At 43.6% G+C, this 27026-nt stretch overlaps 1 protein-coding gene across 2 annotated transcripts in view; it reads right to left on the bottom strand.

Moving 5' to 3' along the window:
* Positions 1-963: 963 nt before the first annotated feature.
* The window catches only part of ADGRD2 (adhesion G protein-coupled receptor D2), a 381222-nt gene continuing 355159 nt past the window's right edge, over positions 964-27026 (bottom strand). For both annotated transcript variants that reach the window (XM_086919969.1, XM_086919967.1), the window contains 2 exons: positions 15048-15078; positions 964-1103 (listed from right to left, as the gene is read on the bottom strand). In XM_086919969.1, coding sequence (XP_086776095.1) covers positions 1090-1103; positions 15048-15078 — 45 coding nt within the window. In that variant the 3' untranslated portion in view covers positions 964-1089. The remainder of the gene's footprint in view (positions 1104-15047; positions 15079-27026) is intronic.

A 27026-nucleotide genomic window follows, 5' to 3' on the forward strand; every position in this document is an offset into this window, starting at 1 on the left:
GCGATAGTCGGCGATATGGAACATTAGCGCATAAAAACAAACGTTGTTTTCACGCGCTAATGTGTGCCTTGAAAATATGGGGGGGGTGGATTCAGCGTTATGATCCACACCCCCATGTTATCAATGCCTTAACACCTGGTCAGAGCAGGCGTTGGGAGACCTGCGATAAACGAGTTTATCGCAGTTCTTCTTCTCCCAAAGCCTGCCTTGGTAATAGGGTGTTCCCACCTCCAACCACATTTTACATGTGGTTGGACATGGGAACGCCCACTTTGCATGTCATTAGCGATGTTTCTCGCTGACATGCAAAGTGGGTTTGAGGCAGGCGTTAGCATGCCCTTGTTAATAGGGCGCTGGAAGTATCGCCGCACAATTCGCCGAAAAAGCGGCGATACTTCAGCTTGCTAATATGCCCCTAAATACGGCAATGTCTGCTACCGGCCAGGCCCGTCTCCAAGTTAGCAAGCACCAGGGGCTTAGGCCCTGACGCATCACCATTGCTATGGCATGGAGGGGGCATTTGTTCTGATTGGCGCATGTGCGATGCAGCTGTCATAACATTTCTCCAAATAACATTTCTTCAACTGGGTTTAGAAACTTGAAAAGTTATTTCTTCCGCAGAAAGATGAAAAAGAGAAATGCAAAAAAAAGCAATGGGTCAATTTGACGTTGGAACTTTATTATAATTTTTATATTGTCCACCTTCTATATCATCACTGTCTAAATACCAATATTTTATTACAGAAAACAGTCATAATTCTCAGTTGAAAATTAGAGTGGTAATAAAAAGGCATAGGTAAAAAGGCATAACAGTTTTTTTAAATGTGTTTATAAACATGTAATCATCACTGCCGCCGAGGATCACGGGTTTGCGTTCTCCCATACGTTACAGGTGGCGTCGGTGGGCCGCTTGTTGTGGCGCTTCGTGGTGCGTTTGTGACTCCGCAGGTGTTTCCTCGTGGTCAGTGAAACAGACCCGCCTCCGTCGGCCCTTCCAAAACCTTATTGTTGGCGCCTGGCCTCGAGCTGTCTGTGACGTCGGATGTGCCAATCCCAAAAATGTCTTGTTGACGCCTCTGCAGCCTTCCTTCACCTGCACCCAACTGTAAGACAGACATGAAAGGGAAGCTCCGATTAAACTCCCCGTCTGGCCGTCTCGAGGTAGACATCCAATCAGACTCCCCTGGTACCTCCCCAGCTTCAAACTAATCCGGACCACTCGCTGCCATGACATCTACTGTCCTGCTGCAGATCACACCGCGTGTCTGTAATACTCAACAAGATCTGGGCCCTTATTTATGAGGCCTTGCGTCAGTTTTGCGCCGCCGGTGCGTCACTTTTTGTGACACACCAGCGGCGTACAAAAAGCGCCTTGTTGCGCCATATTTAAAAAGTGACGCATCTTGGTAGATGCGTCACTTTTTAAACCCCTGCGCCACATTATACCTGCGTCAGGTATAATGTATGCAGAGGGGGCGTTCCCCTGCAAAAAGCCTCGTAATAGTGACGCAGTGAAATCTATGAGATTTCACTGCGTCACTTTTAGGATGCTGTTGCGTCAAAATCTTGCGCCTGCCTCACAGCAGGCGTAAGACTGACGCAAGCCCTTTCACATGGGGCTTTCCCAATGTGAAAGGACGCATTGCTGGAGTTGCATCACTTTTGTGACACACTCCAGCAATGCGTCACTTTTGCGCTTACAGATGCGTCAGAAATACTGACGTATCTGTAAGTCCTTGCGACATGATGCGTCATACATTAAATATGACGCATCATTGGTGTCGCAAGGAGTGTGCAGTGAAAAGTGTCGCATCGCTGTTTTCACGCAGCCATGCGCCACTTTTCATAAATGAGGCCCCAGGACTTCAGGCAGCAGAACACACGCCCCTCAACCCTCCATACCACCCCTCCCCCACCCTCCAAGTGAAATCACCATAACAAAACAACAACGGTGTGACAGACCTCCTCATTACGTGTGACCCAGATCAGAGTGTGATGTTTTCCGCACTCCATAAACACATCTCACACGGAATAGCACATATTAGAAGTTTTCCCCGACAATAGGCCATAACCAGCATTTGGTGCTTGTTGTAGCAAAATCTGCATGTTCAGGTAATTTTGCCAGACATTTCTCCTCTGTTAAATTCGGGAAGGTGTGATCCGCCAAAATGTAACATGGAACCAAATTTTATCATACCCGATAAAAGTTTGTCTAAGTGGTAATTCAATCCCTCTGCTAACAGGTGTGGGTGCAAGGGATACCCGAAGACAGGCAACTGGTAAAGAGCCTTAGAGGCACACAAACTGAAAAATAATTGTCAGATCAGCCAAATAAACAACTAATTGTTGAATTATAGGAAAGGTTCAATCAATGCAGATAAAAGTAAAGGACACAGACCAAAAAGCAGAAGATGGACTCAGAGTAATAAAATATATAATGTTACATGTAGACGCATGCAGTGCGAGCAGTGCTCACTTGAAGATTGTGACGCACCCTTTTGTGAATGGTGAAGGTATGGACATATAAGAACAACAGAAACTAATTTAGGCTACATGTGGCAAGAAAGTTTCCAGCCACTCAGTCTGTACTGCTCTTCTTCAGGCCTTGCAATGGTCTGCAGAAGGATCCGAAACGTCTCATTGAGCCTCATGTGGTAAGTCAATGTTTCAACCCTCCCGCTTAGCACCATGGTACCCCCCTTGCGGTTAGACTTAGGTATAGGCCCGATTGAAGATGAGGTTGCCCTACGACCCCTAACCTTTTGGCGTAGGCTGCGGGTGACCCAAGAATTGGTAGAGTACCAAGTAGAAACCAAAGAGATATTAGACTACCAGGGGTATTAAACAAATTCCTTGGTTTGCACATGTAAGGGATGAATGTGTAAGGATAGACAAACCAACCCTCTGGAGTAATGCTGAAGAAACTAGCTCCATAGTCTCCCGAGCTGAACTGGTGAGAATCTACTGAACCCAAAAATTGGAGGCCATTCGGGTTACTCCGAATTTAGGTGTTCTGACTATGCAATTCCTCACTGTAAAAGGGGAGTATAAACTAGAACCCTTCCTGAATGACATCCTACTGTTCTCAGCAAGGAAACTATATGTCCAGTTCAGATACAGTACCCTACCCCTCCTGGCCTTCACTTCCAAATGGGCCGCATCGTCCCAACGTGGGTGTCCAGCATGTAATTACCAGGGGGAGTCTGAGCTGCATGTTTTATTTTTTTGTCTTGGGTACAAAGCAGCAAGGCGGCGCTGGCTTATACAACTGTGTCGGAATTTGGGGTTTGTGCAATGTAAGGCGGCATTTAGAGTTCTGAAGCACGACACCTCCAAGCCTATTGTCTTTTCTGTCTCTCAATTTATAAATGCAATGTGGCGGAGGAGATGGGCATTTTTAGAAAAGGAAACACATATAAAAATCAACAGGCAGATAACAGTATAAACACAAGCATCCAGTGTGTAGACTCTTATTGCATAATAATGGGAAACAGTTTTTAAAACTTTTTATCTGGAATGTAGTTTTTAACTGATTCTTGTAGTTTTAATTATTTATTGTATTAATTGTTTTCATGTATGCATTGGTTGGTTTACACTAAATGAACTGATCTGCTAGCTGGTATTTTTGCCCATGTACTGTTCTTTTTGTCTTGTACCTCACTATAGCAATGTTACTGCTATCAATGGAAATGTCAAGCTGTTGTGTACAGTAAATTTGCCTCTGAAGGAATAGGTGCCTTTTTTTCTGTTTGGTATGTTTTAAATTTATAATGCTATGTTTTTTATGTCCGTATACTTTTATGGTTTTAGCGACCGAAATAAAGGTTTTTGAACTGAACTGTTTCAACCCAAGCATGTTAATCTTGGGGTCATGATCAGGACAGTAAAAATATTTGATTACATATGAGGGTTTTATTTGGATGAGGGGTGCCATTAGGTTCCTAAGGGTAATAAAGTTATGAAGTATCATTAGCTTGGGGCACAAAAGGAAGTGATCAGCCCTGTGGAGCAAAATTTACATGGTACCACATTGGAGCCTCTGTCAACTCATAAGCGAGTTGAAGAAGGCGCACAGCTACAGTAGACAACTGTCTTCAGAAGCATAATAGGCAGTGTAATAAGTGGCAACTTCAGCCACTGCTGACTTTCCAACCAGAAACACATTACATTAGAGTAGACCAACATAGGTCAATAAGGGTTGGATCCATGCCATATTTTCATGATAAACTCTGCTAAGTAAATAAGTTCCATTTAAGACCACTTTTATGTAAATTAATTTTATGTGGCTATCCTAAAAACTTTAGCATTGATGCAACCTACCAGGACCTATTTTTGAAACTCTTACTTTACAATGGACTACTCATAGTTTTACATCGTAAGCATGGGTTTACAAGGGATGTACGTTGTTACAACGCATGCTTCTACCACGCATGCCTTTGCAACGCAGGTTTTTCAACGCAAGTCGTTACAACGACTTGCGTTGGGGGGTGCTGGATAGTGAATAGTTTAATTTACTATTCCAACTCCAGTCCCCGTGGATAGTAGGGAAGGTGTTGGATAGTAAATTAAACTATTACCTATCCTAGAGCGCCCCCCAGAGCAAGTTCTAATACCATTCTTACTTAGATATTCCCCATCAGCATCCGGACACTCAGTGACATCCTACTGCTGTCACTCAGAGATCTCCAGTTTGTGTGAAAGCTTTAGTTTTCACATATTGAGAAGAAAGTACCTAGATGGTACCTAGTAGGCACCTAGAAATACCTATCAGAAGTACCTGGTAGAGGTACCTAGAAGTAATAGGTAGGGCACTGTTATTTAAAGCAGCCAATTCTTAATCTGAGTAACTATGCTCTAGAAAAGTTTCTAGATGCTAACCTCTTCAAAAAGGTTTTGAATGTGCATGCGCACCAGGCACTGTGCTATCCCAGCCTTGGCTTTGGACCTGCTCAAAACATTAAGGGCCGCGACTGAAACATGACATTCCAGTCCCAACACTTAGTATATCCCAAACAGGGTGAGTGGTGCAGCGGGTGATGGGAGCAAGGGCAGACATGAGGCGTTCATTCTTTGAAATCTATGCATGCCTCATTGCCCTTCTGTAATCCAACCTGGTTTGTCTCACAAAGACCAGTCGCCCTTCTTGTGGCACCATTATCACCAACTGTTGTCATGGCTTAGGCCATTATATTCTTTATTTCCAGGCGCAGCCGCAATAGGTAACAGTGGTGGGGCGGAGCAGATGGGGAGGGAGTGGACAGACGACGGGCTAGGGGAAGTAAAATAAATAAATAAATAAAACCACTTACCTTGCGCTTGCCGCATCTCCGACTCGGTGATGCGGCGAGCGCAAGGTAATTGGTTTTTTATTTATTTATTTTATATTCCCTATCCTGCCGTGTATCCACTTTCCGCCACCCGCCCCACCGCACCGATGTTACCTGAGCCGGCTGCGCCTTTATTATTTTCCAATGCTACGACATCTTGTGCATCAGGAAAAATAAGTCACATCACCTAAAATCCTGGCACATACGTTTTCAGCTGAAAGTCGCTTTGAACCTGTTTATGCTCCTACACTCCTCTCCAGGGGATCTGTACCTTCGAATGCCCCACTTGCTACCTAACTATTATATTATGTCAATAATCACAAGCATTTTGAGCTTCATAATTTATAATGGTGGTTGCACTTACAAGGATAGTAGTTTTATCACGAAACAATAGTACTCATTTAAAATGCCCTGCGTTGCCTCTCAATGTGTTTTGTGTGCATTTATTAATAAAATCAATAAAGAGATGTGTAAAAAATAATCATAAGTATCTAAAAACTATATTTGATCAGACGCTGATTGCCAGTTTAGGACAGAGCCTATTTGAATGTGCTCATTCACCAGGGTCGGATTGGTAACGTGGGCACTCGAGAAATGGCCGAAGGGCCGGTAGCCGAGTTCTAGCTGTGGGCTGCTTTTTTTTGGGCAGCATGGGGCTGTCTGTGCTGTCCATTTCTGAACACAAACTTTTCCCGGCAGGTCTTAAAACATGGCTGTTCCCGAAATAATGCCTGCCGCTGCCTGGAACATCTTTTCGGCACTGTTCAACTGTTTTTTTCTGCTTAAGCGCCTTGAGACCTTGCGATGATAAGTCTGCGCTCTATAAAAAGATTTGACCCGACCTGACCTGAGGATGCCGCCAGCGGCCCAGTGGGTGCCTGAGTGTCCTTTCTAGAGGTAGATGGCCGGGTGGAGGCAGTGTTTTGCGGAAAGGCAATACGCAAATATGGGCCACTTTTTTTTGGTGTTTTCAAACAAGTTTTTACCGAAACTTCCAATCAGATTCTGATTAAAACACTTTTGAGTTGCTTATGATTTTCTTGAACAATATGTGTATCTGCACAATTAGAGAGCTGGTGTTCTCACTGCTCAATGATCTATGGATGTGTACGCAGGCTAACCTATCCTACAAGGTCCTTCGAAGCTGCATGTTCTCCCAGTCACTGCTTTACAAGAGCAGGCCCTTGCAGTCTCCGAGCACCTTGGTTTCTTGTTGTGGCTCCTCCCAATAGGCATCATGTACTGTGGCTTAATGGCCATCTGCTCTTCCAGCTTTTATGCAATCATTGTATTTGTCACCGTTTGAAATAAAGACCCTGCAATGTCTCCAGCTTTTGAAGAAATAATTTAATTTAAATTATTTATTATGAAATATTGATAACAAAAATGTGCTTGATGTGTGCCTGTAGTCTCTCTGAGACCATTGCCTATCCCACCCCTTTGCTGAAAGCTCTTATTTCTCGTGCATGCTTATTTGTTGATTTGTAGCTATGACCTGGGTCTTATACCAGTGTGTAGTGGCTCTCATATTTAAACTTGCAGTTGCTGCAGAATGCAGGTGTGCTACGGTCAAGCAGTGTGTACGTATTTATTTTATGTGTATTATTGTTGAAGTGTAAACCATAGAAATGGCTTGGTTATGTGCCATTTGGGTGTGTGGGCCCCCTGAATAGGCACTGCAGTTTCACAGTAGTCCATGGACCACAGAATAAGAACTGCTGTTCTAAGGTCTCCAGCTTGTCTATTGATAACAGATTGCCTGTGTGTTTTGTCCCTCATTCAACACCTATCATGCATTATCTTACAGAAGCTTAACTGCTACTACCCACTAATTTATGTCCATTTGTACTGTGGCTGTTACAATGTACAGCATTTCTTGCATTTCCTGTTAAATGCTGTAGGTACACTGATAAAGGATTGTTTATTTCTATTTAACCAATTTATTTTTTCAGTTCATTTGACTATAAAGTGTCAATAAAAGATGTTGGATAAATGCTATTATATTTCTTGCATTTTGGCTAGGTACATGTATATTACATTAATCTTCATTTGCTACTATAACCATTAAAGGCCCGCTCCAGCGTTAAAGGCCAGAGCAGAAGGCAAGGGCCTTTAACAAGGGAATGGGCCTTTTTATGGCCAGTATAGCCTGCTATGGAGGGCCTTAAGGCTATTAGAACATTCCGCCACTAGAGGTAAGAATGTTCTAAGCATTAAAACAAAGGCCTCACGGAGACCGAGGGGATTTAAATCTCCTCGGGCTTCATGAGTCCTTTGTTCACCGCAACAACTGTGAATGACAAACATTGTAATGCTGGTGCTCCGACCTTTTACCAGCCATTAGAAGCCTGGAGCACTCCATTGAAGACAATAGAGCTTCAAACATTCCAATGTTCTAATAATTACTAACGCACTCCATCTTCTTAATTAGTGACTCATAGAAAGACAAGATGGATCCTGACAAACAGCAAATGGTGACATATTCCTATTTGTCCTCACAGATCACTAACAATAAAATGATGGCTGAAAAATGTTACCATGAGTAAGCTTTTGAACACATTTTTCAAATTATTACTGAGCTTGTTCAGAGACTAAACAGTTGAATGCCAGGCAATGCTGAGTGAAACAAGAATATCTAAAGAAATGATCTACAGCATAGTGTCAGTGTTGTCCCTAAAGTCTAACGGGGGCCTAGATGGGGTCCACACCCCAGTTCTATTTGCCCTGGCCCTCACTGGGCCTGACCACCAAAACTGCAGAATGTACCAGGAGGTGATACAGACAAAATAAACAGACACTGCATCCTTTTTTAATTGTTTTAAAAATCTTCCTGTGCTTCATTCTAATAGGATTTAACCTATAGAGGTCTATATGTATGCCCTGAATATGATTGATGATGTCTTGCTCCAGTAGTTCAACTTAGGTCCCTACCTTAATGAGTTATGCAACAAAGGATGTCTGATTATCCCCATCTGCTTCTTCAGAATTTTCAAAAGACACAGGTTATTCCTTCTCTGATTATTCTCCAAGGACTCCAACTTTTGTTGCATTCTTTCTTCGCTTTCTTTCAATAATCTAATGCCTTCCTTATTTGCAGCCACTTGAAATGTTAACTACTTAACTGAATTTCCCAACTCCTTGGTCCTATCTGTTAGCTCATCAAACCTCTTTTCCTGATTGGCACAGGCCGTCCATATAACTTTCTGATCTGATTCTGAAGTCTCAAATCTGCTCCGAATATCTGTAGTTAAAATATGAATCAGATCTCCAACCGACTGGTTTGACGCCTGGGTTAATGCGACCTCAGCTGCTGCAGTTATAGAGTCTACAGGCTCCTGTGCTGACAGCATGTCTCCCGCGGGGGCGGACCTGCAGCAGTTGTCCACACATCGGGCTTCCCTGCCACTGACCCAGATGTCTGAGGGTGATTGACCTCTGAGTCTACTGTAGCTAACACCTGAAACCTGTTCAGGCTCACAAAATCTACCACCCCTTCAGTTGCCATTTTGTTCTTGAATGGTGATATACCTCAGTCGGTGGATTTTCCTCCCTGAATCTCCCATTGCCTTTACTCTTGTCTTCCCCTTTTGTTCTCAGTGTAGGGTCTTAGGCATGACTTTAAAAAGGTCCGGAGTGATGGGGGTGATCCTAAGCCTCTGCTCCTGGTTCTCACACTGCTTTTTCCTCCTCTCCCACAAATTCATTTCTCCCTGGGCTTTGGTTCTTTAGGAGGCAACTGGACGAGTAGTGGGGGCTAACCTCTCCGACAGGCTCCGCTGCGCTAACCTGCAATATCTTTTGGTCTGGGCTGAAAGGGACCTGAGGGGGCGCCTCTTTTGCAGCACTTCTTAAAGTATATCTTGATTGTTTTGTAGTGCTGTCCTGCTTTATTTGGTCAGAAAGTACCTGCGCTACACCATGCAGTGTCAGTGTGCCTCCTCTCCTCCTGACAATCATAGGCTGCATCAAGGCAGTTCCAACCAAATAAACGGTTGCCCCTGCACCTCTCACTCTGCCTGCCTCTCGGTTACCCAGACTCACTCCTCCTCTCTTACCAAGAACGGTGTTCCCCGCCGCGGCTCTACGCCCGCTGTGGAGCTTGTGCTCGGCTATAGCCCAGTGCTGCTCCTTACCTGGAATCTCAACGTGCACGGTGGTCTACAATCAAATGCTTGGGGTAAAGAAAAATCAACCCCCCACCCCCGATCCCTTTGCTTCGCGTTCTACTTTTCTCAACAAGGTAAGCTAATTTTGAAGTTTTACACGACCTTGTAGTATGTTAATGTTTCTCCACTTGGAAGCACACGCGACCAGCTGCAAGCCGGCCAACATGTTCTCTGCCAATCCAGACAATGCATCTTGCCACACACATTAATGTGTCCAAGCACCTTACATTGCAAAGCAGTGTTGTTTGCTTAAAATCTTTCAATATAACTGTATGCATTTGTGTGTATCAATCTATAGCTCAATATATATATTTATGTCTTTTTCCAAACATTTGACTACTATGAACTCTCAAACATCCTTCTCAAACGTTCACCCTTCATTTGGCCATCCCACCCAAATAACAAGAACACACGACCACTATTTACAAAAAAGCCTGCTAATTTCCTTTTACAAATCTATTCCTATCATTCTATCTCTACTCCAAACTCCCCCTTTCAAACCCATCCCTATTATGTGAATTCCCTTGCAAATGCTTCGTGGTTTTTCTATTTGAATGTGGAGGCCGTTCTGTGCCTCTTTGTTCATGAGCGCTCTGAGGACTCGCGCTCCGGCTTACAAACATCGCTGTGAGGCCGGATCCTGCCTTCGTGGTTGAGAGTGCGTGCTGAGCCAGCGCTGCAGACTGCAAACACTGGTGTGTGTCCCAATCTGGCTCCTTTGTTGTCCAGGGATGTGAGATGTGCTGGGTGCACCTTATCACGGAGCAGAATGGGCCAAATGATGATGTGACTCAACTCCAGCCTGAGGAGCCTGACTGCGACATCCGTCTCCACCGACTCCCCCGTCCACGGCCGGCTTTAGCGCTTTGGCGCCTGGTGCTACAATCAATTTTGGCAGCCCCATACACCATGACCCCTACCTGGATATTCTCACTACCACCGGGCAAAAGTGTCCCTCATCTCTGCAATCATAAGCTATTGCTCAACATAGTGCCGCCCCTGAGGTCGGCGCCCCCTCCACAGGTCAGCGCCCAGTGCGGCCGCACCAGTTGCACTGCCCTAAAGCCGTCCCTGCCCCCAACAGAGAGGGTCGGCATACAGCTAGGCACACCCTGTGTCAGAGGCCTGTCGACACCCTCAATGGATCCTCCTGAAGTAGTGTGCATCTTCATCAGACGCAGGTGGGCCCTGACCTCATAGCGGCTTGCATCAGCCAGTGGTTGTGCATGGAAGTACTTGGTGATTACTTGTGACCGGACCAGAGTGGTCCCAGGACTCGTAGAGGCTGCATTGATCGAGGGAGTGTCACAAAAAGCATCCGAAAGCCCCTATTCAGAGTGACTGTATTTTGGCATGCATTTCACCAGAAGGGGCTCATCACTTTCAGTAATACTGTAGTACATTTAGTAGGTGCACACGTGCTACTGTGCCCTACGTGGGATCCATTTTTACCAGATAAAGCTTAGTAGGAGCGCAGGTGCACTGCACTCTTTGTGCTTATGATGATATGTGGTGATTCATGTGCTGATTGTAATATTTTGTGATTCATGTGCTTTTTCATAATCTGCTGAATTTCATACCCTAAGTATTTTCTGAGGTGTCTTTTTTGCCTTGCATTGTCCAGGATAACAAGTACTATCTGAGTAATAGCATTGGATGCCAATATTTATGATTCATGACGTTTGGTCTTGTTTTTGTACAATATACTATATACATGTTCAAGTAATCCTGTTTGGAGTGTCTTTTGTGGTGTATTCATTGAGTTGCTTTGTGAATGTGTTGCGCAAATGCTTTACACATTGCCTCTGATGATATGTCTGACTGCTCTGTGCCAAGCTACCAGAGAGTGAGCACAGTTGTCTTCGGTGTGTAACTTACTTGCCCAGGCAGTGGTGGGTTCTGTCTGGGTTAGCTGCATACCCTAGTCAACCTGAAACCCCATTTTTAAGACCATGCATTATTCAAACCTCAGTGGATTCAGAATTGTGCTGCAAACAAGGCAACACGTTTTAAAACATTTGAACATTTTAGCTATAAAATTGCTAGGGACGTTGCCGCACTTGTGACATTTTCCTCCTATGCGGGACCCCATTAAAGGGATACTTGACACCTTTCACATTTACTGCTAAATGCAGGGTGACCCTATAGCTTACAGGAGGAGTATCCCTTTCCTCAGGCAATCAAGAGGGTAGCCCACAGAGCTAATTGCTCAATGTATAAAAGTGAAAGAGATACAACATTAGAGAAAGGTCTCTCCCAACTGTAAAAAGTTGCTGAACGCTGTTTGTCACTTTGTGGGCTGAGTTACATTGTTCTGAGCAGACCTGGCGAATAAAAATCTATCTTCACATTTCTGCCTAGGAAATAGGACAATCATGCTTTAAAGTTATTTCCACTTTTTATCAAAAACCAACTTCAGTGTAGTTTTCTGGCATCTGCTCTAGAGAAATAAAAAGTGTACTTTGTGGTGCCTAAACGAGTAACAGAACTAAATCAGCGCTTCTGGCATCATTTCCTCCACAAGGCCCTAATTAGCATTTTAAATGGGCACAAGATGTTGGTCTGCAAGAGGGCAATTCAAAGCTACTTATGAATCAAGGAAGCCTGACTCCCTAGGCTGGATCAGCCATGTGGAAGGAGCAAGAAAAGATGGTATTGCACAGCCTACAGAGAAAGCTTAACTTTTCACATGAAGATCACAAAAGTTGATTGAAAGGACAGAACTGTTTTAATTCAAAGGGTCTCACAGACGTTCCTCTCTGTCCACACCAAGGGAGGAAATTGTTTCTGGAAAAGAGAGAGAGAGTCTTCCCTCATTTCATTAGGGTATATTTAGGAGGGGACTACATAACTCCTGAACTCCTGAGGGGGAGGCCTGACTAGTGTTGCTTTGAAAGTGGAACTCTGGGACAGTTTCCAGTAAGGTGGAAAAGGACATGCTGAATAAGAGGAGTTGGTAGGAACTCTCTCAACACTGGACATTGAGAATTCTCCAGGTAGTCTGGGTAGTGAAAACACAATCTCCTGGACGTGGCAGATCATTTGGGGATAGGAAGAACCCTGCTTTGGTTGCTGGGATCCGTCTACTGAAAAAGAACCAGCTAAGAGTCAACTTCACTGGACCCTGTCCGAGCCTTGACTGGAGACAGACATGCGTTCTGGTCCCTGTCACGTTGACCTTGGTGCTGCATGAGCGACCAGGAGTCACATTCCCAGTTTCAAGATCTCGTGGAACTCTTGGATGTAGCAAGGAGTAGTGGCAGAGACCCCTCTTCGAGGTGTGACTGGAGTCCCAAAGAAGATTGCCAGAGATTATGGCAAGACAGATTCTGGGGAAATTAATAGTTCCTCAACTTTCTTAGTGTTTATCTGAGTAGGGTTCCATGTCTTGAGGGAAAAAAAGGCAGTAGCCATCTCCTGCAACCAGGCAAAATGTTTTTTTCCAACTAAAGTCTGATCTAAGCCCAAACCCTTGTTAAATTAAATTTTTCCCCATGATTTCTTGCAGTCTGATTGAAACTGGCGTTTGAGACCTGGGATGGCTGGTTAACCATTGTAACTTTTACACTTCTGCTATGCCTATGGGCACCTTCTTAAATTAAAAAATCTATACTTTGGACCCCTAATCCATTTTAACCACATGGCTGCTGCGGGGATTTTTGCCCTGTGCTGGTCCTGCTTATTTCCCATTGTTCATGACGAGCTCAGCTCGTCATCAGCACACGACACCCGTGGGTGATGACGAGCTGAGCTCGTCATCAGCAGCGAAAGGGTTAAATACATTTTGTGTGAATGTGCTTATTGAAGTGTTCATTGTTTTCACAAATTGGCTTTCCTTGGAACTTCTGGGACCACCAGGAGCATGGAGAATTTGGATGGTCGGGGTCTCTTCTGCTGTTCCTTGGTGCCTCACCGACATATTGTAAAATACTAAAAGAAGCCCGGCTCACTAAAACATGTGGCATGCTAGCATAAGATGAAACTTGCTGGAGATCGTGAGGAACAGTTTGTTTTAAGAAGTAGGCTAGAAGTTTAATAAAGGTTGGTGCACTCTTCTCCAAAGAATGAAAGGTGGAGTAGGGCAAAGGAAAGAATGCATAAGAAAAACAAAAAAAACACATCAGGTATTCTCTTATCACCCACTCTGCATGTTGGCTGGTGTCGTCAACATGTTTCACTTTTTTTCGTATGGTCTTTTTGCAATGTCTTGGCAAAACGGGTGTCACTGCATTACCTTGTAGTTTGTGGTCTCTACATTAGCTGAACATAACAAAATTACGTTTAAGTATAAACGTTATCATACCTTCCAGCACTAGAGTATTACAACACACACTAGGAAAATGTTTTTCAGAAAATGTAGCATAGATTGGAGACGTTAAGGGTTTCCATGGTAAGAATAAACCATTAGAAGGGAACATGCCATGATGTCACTGTGCCTGCCGAGTGGCAACTATGGAACAGACATGAATGTGACAAAGCAATTCAAGTTTTTACAAGATGCTTCCCTACCTAAGGGTCAGTGACAAAGAAGGCTGGTGATAGACCACCTCTGGAAGTTTAGGTGTGGCCATAAAGAAGCATTGGAGAGAGTGACATGTTCTTTCCGTGCCTGTGTGTGATATCAGGCTTTGAAAGCAGAGCAGCGAGGCAGGCAATGTGAACTTCCAATGAAATGACCTTTCACAGAAGAGCTCCTCAGTGCAGCATGGGGACATTACATGTGGCATAAACAAGCAGAGGACACAGGGAGTCTTTCTGCCCTTATGCCTGCTTAGCAGTAGACGTAAAAAGTAAGGCAATGTGGCAGGCTGTCCAACTCATCATGTGATGCATGAGGGATCTGTTGTGGAGCAAATTCTGCGAAGACTAGTGAAGAAAGTCTAAGTAGCAGGCCTAGAAATGTAGTTGTGGCATTGTGAGGCTGCCTGTTCAGCTGCTAACTGTTAAAGGGAAGGAATGTGGTAAGTCGTTTGACTGATCCCGAGATGCCTCTATCATGGAGAAACAGCCAAGCCACTTCTGCTGAATTGTGAAGAGCTCTGACTAGCTTTGCTTTCTGAGTATTTTTGAACACCGTCTGTTATTATAATGCACGAGGGCATGATGTGGAGTTTGGAGGAAGTGTACTTTGTCCATAGGATATAAAGCACTTGTAATAAGGCAGACATGAGATCTGACACATGTATGATAGAATAGCCCTTCTGCAAAAGTCTAAAACAAGTGCTTAGGTCTTCCCTCTGATTCCTACCTAGCACATGAAAACACAAGAATATTGAAACAAGTTCAGATTGCTGCCAAGTAAAATGCCTATTCCAGGTCCACCAGTGACTGCAAACAAATGAACCTTAACCCGAGTGAGAGGTATTTTGTTCCTGCTTCATGAAAGCTATATAGAAAGTATACAGGCATCTAATGAGCAATAACAACCACGCTGTGCCGCTTGCACCCAATTTTAGTGCAGCATATGCAACATTCCAGTGGGATTTTTTGATGGCTGATAATTGCACAAATACACATTTTTAACTGGAAATACAATTGTTTTTGCAACGTTTACCTGAAGATTTGAACGCAGTAAGTTCAACCACCTACAAAAAAACATAAAATGACAATAAACATCAGATCACTTGTGATGGGCAACTACTAATCAATCAGTGAAAACGGCAAGCATACACTCTATTTATAGTTGCACATATTCGATAGCACAGATCCCTGCTGCGTTAGTGCGGCACAGAAAGCGATATCGCCCAAGCTGATGTGTGCACCGGTAATCATGCTATTGCCCCTCCCCCCTCTCTCCCCGGCCTTGTTCTGCCTGGGTACTTCGGTAGTTTATTTTTCCTGCTTCTGTGGTCTCCTTACCCCTTTGTCTTATGCCATTCTAGAGCCAAAATGCCTAAAATTGACAGTTTTCCCATTAAAAATACCTAAAAAAAATGAATAAACACACAGATAAATTACATCGGGACGGGGACATTTCCTTAAGTTCCAAAATCAGGCTGTGGGGTGTAGCTGCTGGGTGATCTGCGAGGTTTCAAGATGGGTGTGGAAGAAGGGCTTTTTGACATGATGTGAAGGTGTGCACAGGTAGAGGGTCTTCCAAATGAGTCAATGTTAGTTTATTTCTCAAGTTAGACATTGTATCGTCATATCAAGTCACATAGCGTCAGTTCTCATAGGGACCTTATGACTGACGTGTGTTTCATTTTTTTTTTTTTTATTGCTTTCAGGTTGCACACATACACAAATTAACTCGATTACATATTACATGTATAAGATATACCATACAATAAAACAAAACACAACAGCAAAGCAATCCAACAAAAGTTAAACAAATGAATATTTTAAGTAATTTCCTCATGGATCCATTGTTGTACCGGAGCCCAAATTTTCATCCCTAATTGTTTCTTCTTCCGTCCTTTAGTTGCATATATAGCTGATTCAAAGTTAAATATTGCTAGCAAGCGGGCCCTCCACATAGAAAACGATGGTGGAAACTGGGTTGATCCATTCCTGAGTAATGCATGCCCGATATTCAGATAATCTAATATAGATCAAGTGTTGTTGTTCGCTTACTGAAGTGTCTATTGATAGTCCAAATAAAATCAATTCTGGTGTAAGAGTTATTGTTCTCCCTGTAATTCTTTCAATGAAAAGTTGTATTTGTAGAATAATACCATGTAATTTGGAGCATGAGAAAAACATATGTATTGAATCTGCTCCCATCTGTGTACACCGATTGCACATTATACCAGCAGTACCTCCCCATTTCATGATTTTTGCTGGGGTATGATGAAGATCAAACATGGCCATATAGTGCTGGGTTCTTGATCGTCCTGTAATTAGAATAGTATTAGCTATTTTAATTGATTCCTTTAACATCAAGTCATTTACACACAGTTTCTCCTCCCATCTATGTTGAATCGCAGAGAGATCATCTGGGAGATAAGTTATAAGAAGGTTATAAAAAGAACCTATTTTTCTTTTAACGAACAGACTCTCTATCATCAGTTTTAACCCTTGGTAATCATTGAGCGTCGACGAGTTCAAGAAACTAAATATCTGTAGGTATTTAAAGTAGTCTTGTGGAGAAATTCTAAATTTCTGCTGTAGTTCAGAGAAGGATGATATAGTGTTAGAATTGGCCGAATATAAATCACTCAGATAGTATATACCACTATTATTCCACCTTTTCATCACCGCATCTCTGAATATGGGAGGAAAGCAATGTGGAGAATTTAAGGGAGTATATCTTGTAATCTTTGGAATCCCCACCGATTTTTTAATAATTCTCCATGCTTTAAAAGCTGCCGATATAATCTTAAATTTGTTTTTTTTGTAGTAGTTTGGTTCTATTATTCTTAGAAATTGATTATTAGTATCCAAGCCTAGAACTAATTCATAAATCGAAGGGGAATGTGCATATGAGATGGGAGTTTTTTTGCCCACAATTAGTGGTGATATACATGGAAATATTGTAACCAGATAATAAAATAAAAAGTGTGGAACAGCCCATCCACCTCTATCCCTTGGTAGTATCATTTTTTTATAAGCTCTTCTAATACCTTTGTACCCCCATAAAAATCTTCCTGTCATTCTTTCAAGTTGTTTAAAGTATTCAAGCGGGAATTCCAAAGGAATTGTTCTAAATAAATATATACATTTTGGCAAAATCAACATTTTTAACACATTGTTCCTGCCATGTAGAGATAAATGCAAATGGTCTATTCTCTCCAAAGTTGAATTGGCCTTCCTCCGAATCGGGGCAAAATTAAGATCAGGAATCTTTGATATAGGAGTAGTTAATTTAATCCCCAAGTATGTTGCTTCAGAGACTATATTATTAAGGGGCGGTGGATTTTGACCCACATAAATTATTTGCGTTTTAGATAAATTCAAATTGTATCCTGAAAAGGAGCCAAAATTTGTTGCCAGTTCTTCGATTCTAGGGAACGCCCTCTCAATATCACTGGTAAGTACCACTAGATCATCTGCATAGGCGAGGGCTCTATAATTGATACGACCCACTTCCACCGGAGCAATGTGTTCGTCTTGGTTTAATTGGTTAAGAAAGATATCAATGTAGATAGCAAAAAGGAGAGGGGAGGATGGGCAACCTTGGCGTGTTCCACGTTGAATAGGAAATAAAGCTGATTTCGTAGCCCCAATTTTAACCGATGACATTGGATTTTTATACAAAGCTTTAAAAGCGGTTACAATCCCCGGACCAAAACCCTTTATAATTAGCAGTTCACAAAGATAGGGCCATGCCACCCTATCGAATGCTTTTTTGGCATACAAAAGCTGACTGACGTGTGTTTCAGCTTTTGTTTGCAATCTTGTCCTTCATTGCTCTCAGTCTTTATATCTTTCTTCTCCTGATGCGTTTTTTTAGGAGTATGCCAACTTTATGTGCATTGGACTTGGGCTACTATTCCAACTACCAAACCATATATGTACAATTTGCACAATGGCTGCTTTGAGAGTGAGAAAACAATTTACTATTTTGTGTTTAGTAGGGGGTGGGTCACAAAAGCACCTGCTTAATTAATATCAAGTAGGTCACAATTTGTGAAGCTCTGTGATTGGCTAAGAATGCAGGGATGGAAGCCTGCAAGTGGCGGCAGACCTCCAGCCCTCCTTTTGCATTTCACAGTAGGGAAGCAGCCCATTGGAGCACTACCCAACTCCCAAAAGGGAACCAAGACCAGGTACGGCCACGGGGCTCGGTAACTGTTCAATGCTTTGCGACGGATACATTCAGTGGCAGATCCCAAACAGGAGGGTGCAGCTCCTTATGCCTCCACCTCTATGGATCTCAAAAGCCACTTATGAGTCGGAATTCATTTTCTGACTTGTAAAACAGCTTTGCTAGATATTAAAAAGGATGTTTGGTGGGTATAGACCCTATGTTTTTGTTGATCATAGGCTTTGCGACTTGTAGAAGTATCACTTTATAAATAAGGCTCCTTGAGGCATCGCCCACCCGTGTGCCAATCTGAAGAACAATAATTTGTACCAGGGGTTCACTAACTGAGGTCAACTGCATTTCAACAGAGTGAGCCACTGTTATTCCCATGGAAATATTTAGTGGCCTTTGTACGAGCTGGTTTGCATTGCTCATGCACTACGCAACGTGGTGCAAGAGCAACATAACCGTAAGTCAGATTTGTGAGGCTATTTAAGGCCACTTTGCGTGGCCTCGAGTGGCTCCATAACTCTGGAGTACGGCAGCGCTGCGCAAATTGCAGCTGTGCCTTACTCTGCCCTGGGAAGGCATTACATAGGCGTTGCGTGGGTGTTCCAATGCAAACCCCATGATTGACCAGGACTGGTAAACGTGGGATCACCCACACAAAGCCCACGGAAACTCCCCCCTGGAGCAGAGTATTACAACGCAGCGATTTGCGTTGCATTACATTTCTCGAGAGTTTTGAAGCCATTCAGGACCATGCAAGGTGGCCTTGCCTGGATTAATAAAACTCATTTTTCATTTGCGTCGCTCTCACACCCATTGTGTGGTGAAAGAGCAACGCAACGGGGCTCATAAATATTGCCCCTTACTTTCTATTCTCCGATGGAGTAAACTTAGTTTTAGTTGATGATTCTTCATCTTCAGTCATTCAACTGCCCTCTGAAGCAGCCCAGAAGTAAACCACTGATCTTTGTTTTACTTTTATAAAACCTCAATAAACAAATGTTTTGCGTTAATATCCATGGCACACGGACATTAACATCAGACTGGTGTGGTGGTGTGGAGGTTTGGGCATGCCAAAGCACTTCAATTCACTGGCTATCTTTCCTGTGCCTCCCAGTAACTCCAGCCTTCCAATAGGAGAATTTTGAGTGCGTTAACTCACTGCACTGTAATCTGCCCAATCAACTGTGGTCTTTACCCTCGTGTGAGAGGTACGCCACTGCATGGTTATTATGTCATTTAACAACTACTATGAGTTCTAATTCATCCGAAAGATGTTTTTATTAACATTGTCATTAAGTCATATATTGTTGTATATCTGAACAAGTCTGCACCAGATCGCATTCTGTATGCCACATTAATGACTACATTGAGGCGAAAAGTCACGCATCCTAATTGTGTTCACTACCCTATGAATTATCGTGCACACAGCACCCTAGTATGTCTAGTATGTTCATTAAATAATGACGTGAATAACGGCGGCATTCGCCGCACCCCAACGGAACCAGGTACTCGTCGAATTATCATGAACTATGATCACCCACTGGAACTATCGTGCACGCAGGATTGCAGTTGCTAGGTTCCCTGTAAACTAGTAATCCCAGGTAGTCTTTCTACTATGTTGAGCTGAGGCAGTAATCACCACGTGACCCCGTTACCACGGTGATATTCTGAAACCCGGAACTCTGCGTCGCCATTGCGACTGTGAGCAGAGACCAGAGCAGGATTAACTCCGTGACCGATAAGCGGGTTCAGACTGAGGAGGCTTTTTCAACTCTTAAGCGACTCGTCAAAGTGCTTGATCGCTAACGCAGCTTTTCCCTCCCCCGGTGTTTAGACACAGCTCTTGACCCACCTCCGCCTGATCGCCACTGAACACGATCCCCGCCGGACGTGTCCTGGCTACGGAGTGTAGGTGAGTTCACATCCCGTTCCATTGGCACCAATCATTTTGATCATTTCTAGTGTTTCAATGGTTCCCTAATCAGCGCTTCTGCCCTGTATTTGTTAGATTACATATTATCGATGGTACAAGGGACCCCCCTGAATCCGTGGAAACATACGAACAACGTTTGGGTTACATCACGGTGAGTCTCTCACCATTGTATTAGTTAATACAATTACCTCCTCCACCCCTTTTTAAATTCAAAGTATGTACCGGTTGAAATTTTACATTCTAACCTTACAGATCCTTTCTCGAAATTGACCTCGAACCCACGTATCACCGGGTCCTGTCTATACCACGTTTGTGGTAAGTTTTACTTGTCAGGCATTTTAATATTAGCACCAACTAGTGTCAATGCATTCAATTTGCAAGTTGTTTTTCACCCCTTGCTCATAACTTCGCTCGGGTGATTATTTTAAAACCAGCAGTAGTTCTCACTGACTCCTCAAACTGTCCACCCCTGCTGATCTAGCCTATCCTCAATTGCTCTCGACCATTTGTTCTCCATTGTGCACTGAATAGTTGTGATGTTTTAACGCCACTCAACTACATGTATTATGTGCGCTTTGCGCTAAACTCAATTACGTGCATTTTTTGCGCCAAGTCCCAGCAAATCTGGCGGGATATTATGTCAACCCTAGTCAATCCCATGATGTGGGTGATGTGCACTGTTTTCTCAAGTAATAGTAGGGATATATTTTCCCGTGTTTGTAATATATACATTTATATACCAAATAGGTTACGTGTCCCCCACACTCCAGTCCTGATGAAGACCCCACAGCAAGATTAAACTAATGTCTGCGCGTACAAGGGTCGAAACGTCGACATCCGATTGCCTTTCACCGTCAACTCCACACCCCATTGGTTTCATTCATTGAACATTTGGAGTATGATTTACGTCTAAAATAATCTGCATGAACCTGTCGGTCCTGTTTTAGGTACAGAGTTTGTAACTTTGTGAAACAAGTCTCAATTGCTGATTTTACCGTCACTTAAGAATCTTCTGTCTTTCCTTCACCAAATCCCATCACTATCACACTACTCTCCCCGCTTCTACCTTTGGGGCACTGTAATTAACCACTGATTGATTATTCTGTAAATTATGCATATTCAATATATCATCCCATTGTGAATAAAACAATGTGGACTGAAGTTTTGTTGGTTTGATTATTCTCATTTCTTTGGTTAATGTCTCCATATTACTGGGACCCCTTCCCTTTACTCTTTTACTAACCCAGGTCCCCGTAACTTTAACTGGGTCAACCCCCCTATCAATATTCTACTTCGAGCAGACGTTGTTCTGCGAGGTTTCATTCCATGTTCAATTCATTTGAACTGTGCACATCATGGCTGAACTGCTATCTTACTCTGAGGATTATATTGACAAATTACTAGAGGATCCAAATAACGTGTTTATTTCCTCTGATATCCCAACCATTGACTTTTCACTGAAGGACAAGATCTCCCGTCTTGAGCGTTTGGAGAAAAAGCTGATCCGCACACTGTGGCACGGCCATCTCCTCACGAAGTACCTCAAAGAGAACATCATTCCTATCGGATTGCAAATTAAGATCGAACCAGCTATCTTTGTGGAGGTACCAAAATTTAGGGAGGGATTCAGCTACGTGGCGAATAACTGCAGCCGTCACTGGATGGTCCTTGGCGTGGAAACAGCTGCTGAACAAATCCAAGTAATCACTGCTGAAATCAAAACCTTGAAAGCAGAAATATCGGCTGATGCAAACTTTGCAAGTGCCAAAGAAACCATTACCAACCTAGAAGCCACACTCAAGGACTTCGACCTGACAACCCAAAATCGTAAACTTGAGAAACTGGCACGTGACATTAGATTGTATGATAAGAAGAAAACTTATCCATATCTCCAAGAAGACTATTTCCGACAAGATAATCAAGGCAGATTTACCAACCGAGGCCGGGGAACTTCTAGAGGCAGACGCAATTATTATACTTTCTCAGACTCTTCTTACAGCTCAGAGGGTGAGCAAGACCAACCAGGTCCCAATTACCAACAGAACTATCCTGACTTTGGGTATAACCAGCAGTTTCAGTACAACCCTTTTTTAGGGCAATGCCAGGGGACATGGCGTCCACCTCGTGGCAGAGGCAATACCTGGCAACGCGGCCAACAACGTGGATCTCAACAAAACACAAGCACATGGAATGGAGGTCGTGGCCAACCACAAAAGCAGGTACATTTCCAGCCAGAACCACAACACGGGGAACGTGTTACCCGCAACAAAACCTACAGATGGTAATAGGTTCTGTAAATTCACAGACTGGTATGAATTCCGAAACCCATCCTCGGCTAAGACTATTGGGAGGAGCTCCCCCTGTGGCCGATAGCCCTGTTGTAAATATATCAAAACATACTTTGAACAACGACAAAATTAAAATTTTGGGGAAAGGATTATCATATGTCCCCACTAGCCACCCTGACTCCTTCATCATTCGCACTGAACTGTATCGATTTTTTCGCAAAATAAGGTTAAAGTATTTCTTCCGCAACTCCGCACCAAGTATCCAATCATCTGTAACTGGATTGAGACCTCCTTCTACATTTGTTCCGTTTAACAGTGTCATGTCACATAAGATTCTGGCATACGAATCGGTTGTGTTAAGAGATATATTACAACTCCTGGGAACGAAATGTTACACCAGATTCAACACAAGCAAAAATGAGAAATTGGCCCTTCAAACTTTGGCTCAAAATGCCCAACTTGTTATCAAGCCGGCAGACAAGGGTGGTGCCATTGTGGTACAGGATGTCACCTCTTATGAATCGGAAATTCTCCGTCAGCTGAATGATGGTACCAGTTACCAACTATTACGATCGGATCCCACACAAGCAATTGCACGGGAAATTCTAGAGATAACCCAAGCCGGTCGTGATCAAGGGTTCCTATCGGAATTAGAGTTTAATTTCTTGAATAAACCACATCCACGCTTGGCTACTATCTATACCATACCAAAGATTCACAAATCAATGACGAACCCCCCTGGCCGTCCCATTGTTTCCGGGTGCGGCTCCATCCTCGAGCCCCTGGGCAAATACATTGATTTCTTCATAAAACCGATTGCAGAGGCTACTACAGCCTATTTGCGTGACACCATGCATACCATAAATACCGTAGAAGGATTAACATTTGACGCGGATCACCAACTGTTAGCCACCTGCGACGTCGTATCGTTGTATACGTGCATTCCTCAACAGGAAGCACTTATGGTTATTACCCGTTGCCTGCACCAGCGACCTGCTCCTGTCCAAGTACCTACAGAATTTATTGTGGCTTTACTCCGTATAGCCATGACCAAGAACTTTTTCATTTTCAAGGATAAATTCTACATCCAAACGTCAGGAGTAGCAATGGGGGCTCCCTTTGCTCCTGATGTAGCCATCCTGTATATGGCAGCTTTTGAGCAAGACACTGTGCTTAGTCAGATCAATCCATTCAGAGACCACCTCAGTCTCTGGATGCGATATATAGACGACATCATACTGATATGGGACGGCTGCTTGCAAGAACTAATGGTGTTTTTCGGCTGGCTTAATGAGCAGTCCCAATTCCTTAAGTTCACGATCCAATCAGACAACCATCAGATTAATTTCTTGGATCTTACCATCTATGAGAACTCAGGTCAATTACTAACTACGCTATACCGGAAACCTGCCGAAAGGGATTCACTCCTGCACTACGACAGCCACCACCCCCGAGCATTACGAGATAACCTGCCCTTCGGGCAATTCCTACGTATACGTCGGAACTGCTCTAATAAAGACCACTATTTCACTGAGTCAGAAGAACTGAAACAAAGACTGTTAAGCAGAGGTTATCCCAAACAACTGATCAAGCGAGCAAGGAAGAGGGCATGGTTTTACCCTCGAGAAGAGCTACTGGTTCCTAAGACTGAACAAGACCAATCTGAACAAAGAATTGTCTGTGTCACCACCTTTATACAAAAAACAAAACAGGTGTGTGGAGGGTCTGGGGGAATATTTTATGACCTGTCTACTCACTCCCCTGTATCAATATGCAAAACACACAAGAGTAGACCAGGTCAGAGAATGGTGTATAACTACCACAGCTACTGTGAAACAGAGAAGGTGGGTGCGTTGAAGAAGTTGTTGAGAACAGCAACTGTGGATGACAGAAGGCTGAGACAATTTCCATCAGACCCCACACAGGTGGAGTGTTACATCACGTGGAAATTGCTGATCATACCATGCTGACTCCAACCGTAAAGTGTCGGTACGGACAAGATGTCAGGAGTTCTCCTAATAACGTACATCCTAAAGTGGTATGAAAAAAGTGCAGTGCTTATGTGGTGAAGGTGAATAAAAATGACTACTCAGACTCCAGATAGCGTTTACACAGGAGGCTAAGTGACAAGGGTTAAAAACACGCCAGGTGATAAAGTTGACCTATGGCGCTGTGCAGTACGGTCGACATGTTTCAGCCTAATGGACATTTAGCCCGGCTTTCTTCAGGACCTTAGATAAAAGTAGCTACTGCAGTCACATATGATATATTGCTTTACAAGTAACAGGAATGTACTACTAGAGAGTTACATCTATATCTTAAACTAAGATACTTAAGTGTCCACTGAGGGGGGAGGTATACGTCTTCTTCCTATCAAAAAAAAACAGAGAAAGTTGGACAATATGTAAATCAACACTCAAACAAACACATCCACCTAAATATGTACACAGAGACCGTATAGCCACACCTACAGGAGTAATTTACAACCTGTACAATAAAAAGCATACTAGCTTGATCGCACCGAGGCATTTCCTCGGAGTGATACTCACCCAGCTTTGTGTGGGTGATGGCCTCACCTCGCCCGGCGACCGCTCGGGAGTGCAAGGCCCCGCTCTGCAGTGTAGAGAAAAAGGACACAGCAAGCTCACTACTTTACAGTGTCCAGACCAATGGCTCTACACCTAAAACTCAACCCACGTGTGATAGTGTCCTGCTGCTATGCCAAACACCCACCACTCAAGGGTTACCAAAGGGCGCATAGGGATGGTACCTGTTACTATGTGAGCCATGATACAGGGTTACTGTTGACTCCCTAGTTAGATCTTAAATGGCTTTTATTACACTTATTATCACCACACTGTAGGAGAATATTCTATAAAGCAATGGGTAGGGGTACCTCAAAACATAAGAGGGAAGCAAAATGGGCCACTCATAGTCTGATACTCCTTGACGGTCAACGAATATCTAAACAACAGGCCAACCTCCCAGAAGTAAAGTGTGAAGGGAGAACAGCATCATCCTGACTAATTCAGAACTTCCTCCCTTTGCCGACATTAGTTAATGTGGCTTCCTAAGCAGGAACTGACTATAAATAAGAGAACACGCCCGGTGACTGACCTGTCCGTCGGTGCCCTGAATCCGGTAACGAGCGGAAGTGGAGGTAAGCGGGATGCCGCCATTCCTCCTTAAGTAGCATCCGTTTTAGACGTGACAAGAGCTCCATCGCGTAAAGATTGGGCCAAGTGACGGAGGGCGACGCTGCTACTATCGCGCATGCGCGAGAAGCAGTAGTCACTAATCCCTGGCGCACGCGCAATCTCTGATCGTGTGCATCAAAAGTATGCCGTTTATTATGCATATAGACAGTGTGAAATCTAAGGTCTCTATTGTATATAGTGTTCTGTTTCTTTGAACACTGTATGGAACCTAATAACATCCTCTATTTTCTTAGCATCGCTAAATTCCATAATGGGGGATTTGTTCTTGGAAATAAAAACATGATCCTCTATCCTTCTCTTCTTGCCATTGAAAGTCCCTATAAACTGCTGTGCCCGGGCCGGTATTTTTCACAGGGCGCATGACAGAGGAGCAGTGGCTCTCACCGGGTTATGCCAACGAATTAAACAAAGAGATCGAGGTATTCAGAAATTATACTGGACTTTTAACACCTTATTTTCATAAAATTGAGAACGATTCCAATAGATTTCACACTGTCTATATGCATAATAAACGGCATACTTTTGATGCGCACGATCAGAGATTGCGCGTGCGCCAGGGATTAGTGACTACTGCTTCTCGCGCATGCGCGATAGTAGCAGCGTCGCCCTCCGTCACTTGGCCCAATCTTTACGCGATGGAGCTCTTGTCACGTCTAAAACGGATGCTACTTAAGGAGGAATGGCGGCATCCCGCTTACCTCCACTTCCGCTCGTTACCGGATTCAGGGCACCGACGGACAGGTCAGTCACCGGGCGTGTTCTCTTATTTATAGTCAGTTCCTGCTTAGGAAGCCACATTAACTAATGTCGGCAAAGGGAGGAAGTTCTGAATTAGTCAGGATGATGCTGTTCTCCCTTCACACTTTACTTCTGGGAGGTTGGCCTGTTGTTTAGATATTCGTTGACAGTCAAGGAGTATCAAACTATGAGTGGCCCATTTTGCTTCCCTCTTATGTTTTGAGGTACCCCTACCCATTGCTTTATAGAATATTCTCCTACAGTGTGGTGATAATACGTGTAATAAAAGCCATTTAAGATCTAACTAAGGAGTCAACAGTAACCCTGTATCATGGCTCACATAGTAACAGGTACCATCCCTATGCGCCCTTTGGTAACCCTTGAGTGGTGGGTGTTTGGCATAGCAGCAGGACACTATCACACGTGGGTTGAGTTTTAGGTGTAGAGCCATTGGTCTGGACACTGTAAAGTAGTGAGCTTGCTGTGTCCTTTTTCTCTACACTGCAGAGCGGGGCCTTGCACTCCCGAGCGGTCGCCGGGCGAGGTGAGGCCATCACCCACACAAAGCTGGGTGAGTATCACTCCGAGGAAATGCCTCGGTGCGATCAAGCTAGTATGCTTTTTATTGTACAGGTTGTAAATTACTCCTGTAGGTGTG

The sequence above is a fragment of the Lissotriton vulgaris genome, chromosome 5 (genome assembly GCF_964263255.1).
Source record: "Lissotriton vulgaris chromosome 5, aLisVul1.2, whole genome shotgun sequence".
NCBI classification, from domain to species: Eukaryota; Metazoa; Chordata; class Amphibia; order Caudata; family Salamandridae; genus Lissotriton; species Lissotriton vulgaris.